Below are 10,761 nucleotides of genomic sequence, written 5' to 3' on the forward strand. Positions count from 1 at the left end.
CTTATTCTGCAGCGAAATACTATTTAGCTCAGTCCTGCCTCAAATCAACAAGTGCGCTTGTCCGCTTGTCTGTTTTTAGAGGGCTGGCTGAGTTCCCTAAAGTTTTACAAAGTGTGACCATGGATTAATGGAGTGAAGAGGGCTTAATAAATTGTCAACACAATGCATTCTAAGATAAACAAATATATATATACTATAAACTTTATGCGTGTTATTTCTCTAGCAGGGAATATTAAAATATATACCTGTATCATCTTCGAATGACATGTACATTGTTTGCTTTTGTCTTTTAATCCTAAATATATATTTTTGTAAATCTTGAAAAAAAAAAAAAAAAACGGTTATAATTTTTGTTTGTGTGTCTCTTCTATGATACCCCTAATGACAAACAGCTCAGTTGAATCATTGCTTAATTGTTTCCTAACATAAATGTCAATATTTTGAAGATGTGTCTAGATCTGCTCTCCCTGTTCCCTTCCAAAAGTCCCAAACAACAGGCTGCTTTCCTGGCAGTTAGTTTGATTACTATGAGTCAGAAAATGAGCTTGGGTTTGATTCACAGTTTTTTTTTTACTTGAGTTAATTTGCTACGAAACGTAGCATACGCACGTCACACTTGTCTCGGTTGTTTCTGTCACTGAAGCTCTACTTGAAAGCCTCAGTGTAGTGCGCTGGAAAAAGTCCTAATTATGGTTTCCCGTGAATCGCTTCTGCGGGTGACCACTTGGTGTCGCTGTTGACTAAGGTGTGTTGAACACTGCAACATGTTGGCGTTTCAGTAGCTTAGAAATGTAGATCTGAGGCCAAATGTGAATCCTGCTTCCAGCTACGACTTATCTTATGGTCATTGATTCAGAAGTGGCATTTACTATGTTTATTTTATGATTACTTGGTTCAAAACTTAACTAAATTACACTGTTATAAAAGCTTTATGTCAAATAAAAACACATGTAGCAAAACAATGGGCAAATGTGCTTTAATCAATGGCCAATAGAACAGACTGTACAGTACATTGGATACAGCAGCTTGTAACAATATAACGTTGCCATCATCTTCACAATGAGGCTACACAGAGCTTCTCTTAAGTGCTACTACATTTTTTTACCAAATGAGGTACTTATGGGTTGTATGTTGTTCACAATTATTATGTATTCAGTAACAGCACAAGACTTTTTTGTCAATGACCTTTTGGCAATTCACATAAAATATCTGGTTGCTAAAAATTGTACACAAATAATCCACAATGCAAAATGCCCAAAATATCATGTACAAGGCAAAGTTAACAATTTAGAAAAGCTAAATCCAATCATGGTTTCACTCACCAATAGTATATAGGATTTAGCTTAAAAACATCTGTAGTGCATTTTTCGCAGTGAGCTTATTCTCTCTTATGGCTGGTAACAGTTACCAAAAGTTAGTCGAGGAAAGTATGTGGCTCGCATCTGTGAATGCACAGCGTAAACAGACACATCTTCATCTTCCAGAATCGAGGAAGTCTCTTGTGTACCAGTCAGTTCTTTATACATTACAACATAGTTTTAAGAACATTACTTGTGCATCATTTCAGATAAAACGGATTTGTGAGCGAGACCAAGTAGATGTTCAAACAGATTTTCAAATGTAAAAATAAAATGACACGTAACAAAAAAATAAAATGGCTTTTTAAACAGAACTGTTCTAAATTCTAAATACAAATGATGGTTCAGCACTAACTGTAACAATTTCACTTCCACTCTTTCCACTAGTAATGATGATAAAATGATTATGTCATAATATGCCCAAAATATATGCGATTCACAGTGCACTTATGAATCTTTGGTTAGGTCAGACTTCACAATTTAATTACGTTGAATGAATCAAATGTACTTTCTGAGGCAACATAACTAAGCAACATTTTCTGTCTGTTGTTATCATTAATATTGCACACCAATATCGTCTCATAAGGTTGCGTTTCTTTTAGAAAATGTATTGAGCATGGTTACTTGTTCAGTTTTTCCATTTAACTGTCAGTTTACTGTCTTCCTGTGTTTATCAAACAACTTGTTACTTGTGGCTCTGGTTCAGGGTTTGACAGGGAAATCTATGTGCTTCAAAATTTAAAGGTCCCCCTGGGCCAAGTGTTCAAGGGCAACGCCCTCACAGCGCATGCAGTGATAGCCGAGGTCAGAGGTCACATCCCAGCAGCCCTGCTTTAGGTAGAAGTCAAGAGATGATTTGTTCCAGTCCAGTACAGTGAAATTCAGCTGGGTGCAACCAGCAGCCAGACCAAGCTGAGGGTGATCGTAATCACAAACATGTAAAATAATACACAATCAACAATAATCTAAATCACAATTTGTTAACAACAGATTCCTTGCTAATGTATTGTGAGTGTGTGCCATACACTGCCATTAACTAGTTTAAATAAACACCCCTCACCTGGGACACTTTGGACATCAGGGCCTTGCCAATGCCTTTCCCTGGAAATACTCCATTAATCAGTCAAAGGGCTTACAATTTATTTTCAATTCAAATAAACAAAAGCACTAAGTGTGGTTTCCTTACCTCTGAACTCTGGCATCACATACAGATCCTCCATGTACACCGCCCGACCTTTCCATGAACTGTATGTGTAGAAGTACAGAGCGTAACCAACCTTGGTATGACCTGTAAAGAGATATACATACATGAATCATCTCTGTCAGCTTAATGGCTAAAATAAAATGTTAAAATACCACTAACGTTAACACCAAGGTAAACACAAAACTCAAACATACTCTGAAAAAACAATATCAAGTTGTAAAGCATGCAGTTACCGCAATATTAGCACATCTTGCCAGACACTTGAAAGAATAGTTCACCAAGAAATGACATTTAACCCTCAGTCCATCCAAGATGTAGATGAGTTTGTTTTTTCATTGAAACGGATTTCATTTGCTCACCAAAGCAGTGAATGGGTGCCGTCAGAAAGAGAGTCCAAACAGCTGATAAAAACATAACAATAATCCACAAGTAATCCACACGACTCCAGTCCATTAGTTAATGTCCTCTATTCCTAAAATTGCTTTCTCCAGAGAAAAAAAAAAACATCTAATCTGAATCAGGAGAGAAATATGCAGAAAACAAGCACTGTTTAAAAGCAAAAACTGTTCTACATAAATATAGGGATGGACTTTTTCACTGTAAGAAGCATCACGGACTTGTATTCAGCCGGAAGCAACACTTTTGTTAAAACGGCTTAATGATTTATTTATTTCTTAAAAATATGCAGCTTTTCATTTTGTAAGACATTAAATTACGTATTGGAGTCATGTTGATTACTTGTGGTTTGTTGTAATGTTTTTATGAACTGTTTAAATTCTCATTCAAACGGCACCCATTCACTGCAGAGGATCCATTGGTGAGTATGCAAACTAAGTAATGCTACATTTCTTCAAATCTGTTTTAGTTAAGAAACACACTCATCTACATCTTGGATGAGCTGAGGATTTGTAGACTTTCATGTGTCCATGATTAGATAACAAATATATATCCTAGTGCAGGACATCACAGAAGATTGTGGTTTTAATAGGATTGTTAATCCAAGATGATCCAAGATGCCTATTTCTTTTTTCTCACCCTCTTTGGATTTAAGGTCCTCTGGCACTTCAGCAATGATTCCATGGAAAAAAGGGTTTTTAGAGAATCCATCCTGCTCCAGATCTACAGTAGAGAAGTAGGATTAGCATCAACTTCAAATTCTTACTGAAGCTATCCACAGTTTTATTAATTCCAAGCAAATGATTGTAAACTGTAACAATCAGGCCTACCTCTTTGTGCAATCTTGACCTGGTCAGAAACCTTCTCATACTCTGCCAGTTCCTGGTGTGAAGGATTTGACAACAGAAATAGTTTAACTCTATTGCTCAATTTTGCCTTGGCGACAAGCCAGTTTTCTTCACTTTGCAAGCACATGATGCATACATGATGACAAAAATATAGATTAAAGATAAAAGAATGACTAATAAGCCTATACAGTGTTTTTTCTTATCTTCTTTTTCTCATCAAGGCGGTAATTTAATCTTGAACTCATACTGCACCATGTGGAAGATGCACATTTTTGCTTGAGATAACCTTTCCTAGAAAAGCATTTTAAAGTCCTTTAAAATATTGAAGAAATTGCTTAAATGTGTTTGTTGCATAGCAGGAGGCATGGATGCAATTGAGGCAGGCACTATAGCAAATACTATATTTTATTACTAGATTTAAATTACCATCATTTTAAGTATATTTTGAATTCAATTATATTGTCTAAAGCTGTTTCTTTTTACTATTCTGACATCAGCAAGGTGTTTTTTTCTTCTTCCCTTTTCTCGCACACACCACAACTAACAAGGTTTTAGTAATTACGTCCATTTAATTAATGACGTGACAATGGTCTGCCGCAACAGTCGCGGCTGACAGGTGAAGGCTGCTGCACGTTTCCGAGCATCCCAAATACCCTCCACTAGACTCCATGAAAGAGTCAGATTACAGTGTGCCAAATGAATATGGCTTACTGTAACTCTGTCATCAACAACACTGATGCAATTGCGTGCGTTACACGTTAAAACAACAGCTGTGTTTTGAATATAATGAAAGACCGCGGATGCTGTCTGTGACGCAGCAGATCTATGTTTCAATTTTTCATAAGATTCTAAAATCGTCATGAATGTACGCACGCATATGACACGAGGGCACGTCGACTCACCAGTATCATGCGCGAGATGTCCTTGCAGTCCTCGAGCGTGGCGGCCCGGATTATGAATCCCATCCTGTGTTCAATAGGCTAATAACAAACGGAGCAAAACAAAGAAAAGTAAAATAAAATAAAATAAATAATCAAGAGTGTTTGTCGACGTGGACTATGAAATGGACATACGGAAGTGAATGAGTTCATGTGGCTCTGGCTCTCACGCGGCGCTTATAGAAAGTGCTAAAACAGCGCCATCTGCAGGTTTTGATGTGATAACACAGTCATCACTATTGGCCATTTACAGTTATAGTAAAGAAACCTTTGTAAACCTTTGATTTGATTTTAAAACACTGGGTTGAAATGTGTTTAATGTTAGACGCTTAAATGTATCTTCATATATGCACGTTATCGTTTGACTGATTATTCCACAGAAACATACAGTGGGCTATAATCAACGGTTGAATCATGAGAGCTGTTTTAACAGTTACTTTCATTATTGCTAGTCACATTATGTTCAGTGTGGTGTTTAATATTAATTTGTGCCAGTGGCATTCCCCACTCGGTAGAAATCTCTAAGAAATATATCTAAAACTTTCTACCAAGGGGGAATCTTTAACTTGTTTCATTTTTTATATTAAAGCTGAATAACCTCGAACAAACAAAACATGTTTTCATCTAGTAGCCTACAAGTATTCCAAGCCGAAGTTTATTAAGACAACAGACTGATGATCTTGAAGTCTACATTAACTTAAAAGGATGGTTCACAAATGAAAATTCTGTCATCGTTTACTCAGCCTCAAGTTGTTCCAAACCAAGTTTATTTCTTCCTGAGCAAAGCACAAAAGATGTTTTGAAGAAAAAGGAACATAGGAACATTCCAACCCGATATTGGAACATTCTTCATACAGTTGATGGTAACCATTGACTTCCATAGTATGGAGAAGAAGAAAAAAATACTATAGAAGTTAATGGCTACCATCAGCTGTATGAAGAATGTTCCAATATCCGGTTGGAATGTTCCTATGTTTCCATGACAGAAATTTCTGGGTGGTAAAAAAGTGCTGTTTCTTTCAAATGTAATTACTTTAAACTCGAAGGCCTTTTATTCTCAGGTTAATCTTATTCCCATAATAAATAAATAATAGCTACTATGTGGCTAAACAAGACTCCAAGAGTGTTTATGTAATGCTATAAACATATTTAGCCTAGATCTATATCCAAAAGTGTTTCTCTAGAATAACTCAGTTATAAAAATGTATCCTTTTTTTCATTATTTAAATTCAGTCTGCATATGTAGCCCAGCTCATAATATGATCACTTTCCCTTGTCAGTGTGACATAAGCTCATTAAACGTAAGGCCTACATTAATCAGAGCCACACATTCCACCACAAAGGCGCTGTTCAACTCAGGGATGAGCACTGTTTTTTCAGAGTTTGTATGTTGCTAAATATAGATTCATGGGCTCAGGCACTAGTTAGACGGACAGGGCGGGGATGCTTTTATTTCAACAGTTATATTCAGATTTCGCTCTCAGAAACTGGCCTCGCGCCAATCAAAACAGGTCTAGTGCTGAAGTAACGGGCGCTGCTGACTGAACCGTTGTCTGAGAGGCTGACTAACGCATGCGAGTAGGAAAATGCAGCCGTTTCCCATCAGCTACGCATGATCCTCTGATGACGCACGTAAAAGGTCTAGCCGCATGCAGTGAAACTTCTGTCCATTTATTCGACGGGACGAGCGCGTGTGGGTTTCAGACGGAAACATCAAATTGCGTTCGATATCCTTGAGTAGGCTTAATGGACAGGTGAGGGCGAGAAAATCTTGAAAGACCATACGATAGCAACATCTTCAGACAAAATTGTCATGTGACACACATCAGCCACAAACAGCATATAGGCAAATTATTATTATAATTTTTTTTTTTCATTGAAACAGACGCATGAACTATATCATGAAATATCTCGATTCTCACCTTCATAGATTATTTTTAGATATATGCGATTGTCAAAGTAGCCTTATAATGTAATCTATTAACTATGCACAACCTGTCTGTTAACAGATATGGGTGTCATGCCATAACATATTTTTAATACGACTGACTTTATATTACTAAATATAAATTTAACATTGAAAGTTAATGTGATATAAAAACGTTTATAAATTAGGCTACTAATCTTTCATTGTAGGGAAAGAGAGCAAAGAACATTTAAAATGACCATATAAAGTTCAATAAATCTAAAACAATACCATTAAAATCACTGAAACTGTTAACACTCTGAAATCGATATCTTATTTATAGATTCGTACACACACTTTGCGAGAAAGAGGTATTCAATCAGCAAGCGAGTGAAGGAAGCACCAGCATTTTAGCGATGACTCATTGGAACACCACTGATTGGCCACTGCATTCACAAACTCAACAGAATCTTGTGCAATTGGTTATAATGCGCAGTGCTGTAAAAATGCAACATTTCCATGCCCTGAAACGTGACTCTGAACGAAAACAAAATGTGATTGGTTGTGTGACATGTTGGTCAAACGGCCTCATGGGTGGGTGGGCCAATGAAGTCTGACATACAGGTGCTGGTCATATAATTAGGATTTATTTCACTAATTCCATTCAAAAAGTGAAACTTGTATATTATATTCATTCATTACACACAGACTGATATATTTATAATTTTTATTTCTTTTAATTTTGATGATTATATCTGACAACTAAGGAAAATCCCAAATTCAGTATCTCAGAAAATTAGAATATTGAAAAGGGAAGGAAAAGATGTGGTAGAAAAAAAAAGTGTACAAGAAATAGGGATAACCACACCCTGGACAGGATTGTGAAAAGAAACCCATTCAAAAATGTGGGGGAGATTCACAAAGAGTGGACTGCAGCTGGAGTCAGTGCTTCAAGAACCACTACTCACAGACATATGCAAGACATGGGTTTCAGCTGTTGCATTCCTTGTATCAAGCCACTCTTAAACAACAGACAGCGTCAGAAGCGTCTAAAGACAAAAAGGACTGGAGTGCTGCTGAGTGGTCCAAAGTTATGTTCTCTGAAGAAAGTAAATTTTGCATTTCCTTTGGAAATCTGGAGGAAGATGCGATATGTCAGACCCAAGAATGCATAAGTTCTTGGCATTTTCAGTTGGCCAAGATTTCTAAAAATCCTTTCTTTGTATTGGTCTTAAGTAATATTCTAATTTTCTGAGAAACTGAATTCAGGATTTTCCTTAGTTGTCAGTTATAATCATCAAAATTAAAAGAAATAAACATTTGAAATATATCCGGTCTGTGTGTAATGAATGAATATAATATACAAGTTTCACTTTTTGAATGGAATTAGTGAAATAAATCAACTTTTTGATGATATTCTAATTATATGACCAGCACCTGTACATTCCAGACCTTCAGCCTTCAGTCTATGCAAGACTTAAACTAATTTGTTATAACTGGCTGCTAGAGGCTGGCTGCAAAAGGGAGTCAATCCCAGAAAAAAAAACATGTTTAGAGCCTGGTTCAAACAATTATTTTGGTTTATATAGTTAATTTCGCCCTTTTTTCAATGCCCTTCAGAAATCTACTGGTGACGTCACATACTGTACATTACCTCGGCGTTTTCAGTCTATGGATTTAGTGCATTTTATTATTATAACACTATTATAACTCAATTGTAAACATTGGCATCATATTTTTTAAGACCACAAGTTGCTGTTTGTTTTGCAAGAACTACAATTGTCTGATTTCATCAACTCACAATCCTTGTCGGAGTTGTTGAACTTATTTCGGAACTAGTGTGAAAACTTGAGTGTAAAAATAAAGTAGTAGGCAAATGTGGAAAAAACAGCAGCTTCAAAATGTATTATGTAGGCATAATAAAAAATAAAAAATAAAAAAAGGGAAATCTTTCTTCATGTATTGTTAACCATAGACCTTTTATTTAATCTGAAATCCAAAACTGACATTTCAGACAGTTGGGATCGAACCCATGACTGGAAAATGTTAATTCTCTTCTGGGTTTTAGAGACACAAACTAAACTGCTGTATTTGTGCCTGAAATGTCAAGGACATCACTGACGCAAAAGACAACCTGCGAGTGATCAACAGTTTTATGAAAATGTCGAATGTGGCAACATGAAAGGAGATAATGGAGTTTTTTCTTTACGCTACATGGTGCTCCAGTATAGACTCATTAGTACCATGATAGTGCCAAGAACCATTATATAACTGACATTAGCACTTCTAACTACAGCACTTAGAAAACTCATGCATTCATGGAAAAATAGCGCCCCTGACGTCACAGCTAGTAGCCTAAGACCTCTTTATACACACCTCATAAAGAACAGATGGAAGAACAGAGGCACAGTCACTCTGCACATGGGATGCAAGAAACTTTAATGCAGAATTTAACTGATCCAAACATTAGTGAAAAAAATATGGATCTAGATGTTTTTAACAGTCAGTGTTAAACAGTGTAAAGTACACTAAATTAAAATGTAAACAGTGCACACAAAACAACAGACTACACCCAAAATAACATCAGCTGAAGTTCCACTGATAGCCTATATAATGCATTCCTCTCTTGATCTTGTGCAGGGCAGGAAACAGTCTTCCTGTTTAGTCTATGACATGATGACATTCTTTTTCTGCTACTATAGTATCTTTTTTGGGGTGCTTTCATCCATTTAAATTGGACATGACGAAACTTCAGGCAACTGAATAAAGTTTATAATGTAGATATACCTTTAAAAAAAAAGCTAAAGATATTGTGATCATAGTCAAAATCGAAAAGCAACATTCTTAAATGAAAGCGTTTAGAAGTTTAGCACAGTCTGCTCTGATTTGCCTAGAGAACATTTATGCAAAATCACTAATACAGTTGAATCACTCATTTTTTTGTCAAATAAGTCAAATGAATCATCTTCTATCTAATAATCAATGGCTATTCATATATTTATATATAGATCAGATAAAAAAGGAAATGAGCTCATAATCTAGCTGATGCAACTGAGCCGCAAGAGAATTCAAGAGTGAGGAAAGGAAAAGAAAAAAGAACAAGAAACAATCTCTTATTCGGTGAACAAGGCTAACGTCCCTCTTTCCCATATTAGGAGAGGAACAACTGTTTGTCATCACAATGTATGCGAGTGAGCGAGGAGACAGACTGAGCAAACATTGCCCGTCAGCATCCAGACACAGTTAGGATTAGTCATGTGACATTCGATCTGTCCAAGCTGTGGCTTTTCGGCACAATAATTAATATTTTGTTAAACATGAACTGTTTCAGCCAGTGAGTGAGCCATTCAAAAATTTAGTTTTCCCCACCTAAACTACATCTCCTATTAAAAGCAGTATATAGGTAAAACCTTATTCTATCATGGACGGCTCTTGACCACACTACACTGACCTCCAGAAATGAACTGAAATAGCTGTTCTTCAGGGTGTGTTTGCTGCCAAAACAAACAAGTACATTTAGTTCATGTGTTATTTACACATCCAGACAAACGTGAGTAGAGGCACTCATGGACATAGAGTGTGCCCACACCTACTCATGCCAACAAGGAAGAACATTGAAGGATTTATTTTAGATAATGTGAGTGCTGTAGTGTTTTAGATTTGCTAGCTATGTATGTACAAGATCTTCTTATATAAAAAAAGAAAAAACTTGAGGCCCATTATTTGCCTGATTGTTTCACATGGTAATTTAAGTAGTTTCTTTTGATGGAGTGACCACATTTTAGCAGACTGACTAAAAATGATCCAAATTAATTGGTGCTGACATAAAAAAGGGGCATTATTAGAAACGTGTAATTGAGGTACCAGTTGTTGGTTACATTTTAGGCTACACACAAAAAAAATTAACAAATCATTCATCGGCAGGAAATTCTTGAAATTCATTTAACTTGTTACTAAATTTAGCAGCAGTGCTTTGTCAGAGGTCACACAAATATTCCAGCACGCAGCTGTCTCTGAATCTGCTACAGCAGACAAAGTCCAGCACTAATAAATGTCTTATTGTTCCAAATTAAAAGAGAAATATATTTGTGTCACAGCAACTCTTCTGTAC

General features: G+C 36.2%; 1 protein-coding gene across 1 annotated transcript; it reads right to left on the minus strand.

Moving 5' to 3' along the window:
* Positions 1-959: 959 nt before the first annotated feature.
* On the minus strand, positions 960-4,941 carry LOC128017205 (thialysine N-epsilon-acetyltransferase-like). The gene is made up of 6 exons (XM_052602472.1): positions 4,709-4,941; positions 3,789-3,840; positions 3,598-3,681; positions 2,545-2,646; positions 2,419-2,459; positions 960-2,270 (listed from the first exon to the last, which is right to left on the minus strand). Exons 1-6 carry the CDS (start codon positions 4,769-4,771, stop codon positions 2,097-2,099), a joined length of 516 nt encoding a protein of 171 aa, XP_052458432.1. The 5' UTR covers positions 4,772-4,941; the 3' UTR covers positions 960-2,096.
* Positions 4,942-10,761: the final 5,820 nt, after the last annotated feature.

The sequence above is a fragment of the Carassius gibelio genome, chromosome A7, assembly GCF_023724105.1.
Source record: "Carassius gibelio isolate Cgi1373 ecotype wild population from Czech Republic chromosome A7, carGib1.2-hapl.c, whole genome shotgun sequence".
Taxonomy (NCBI): domain Eukaryota; kingdom Metazoa; phylum Chordata; class Actinopteri; order Cypriniformes; family Cyprinidae; genus Carassius; species Carassius gibelio.

Bases quoted from the DNA above. Each gene is read 5' to 3' on its own strand.
- LOC128017205 (XM_052602472.1), bottom strand. From the start codon at position 4,771: ATGGGATTCATAATCCGGGCCGCCACGCTCGAGGACTGCAAGGACATC. The intron at 3,682-3,788 runs GTAGGCCTGATT...TCTCTACTGTAG, and splicing joins GGTCAAGATTGCACAAAGAG to ATCTGGAGCAGGATGGATTC. The intron at 2,271-2,418 runs GTGAGGGGTGTT...GATCACCCTCAG, and splicing joins TGATGTCCAAAGTGTCCCAG to CTTGGTCTGGCTGCTGGTTG.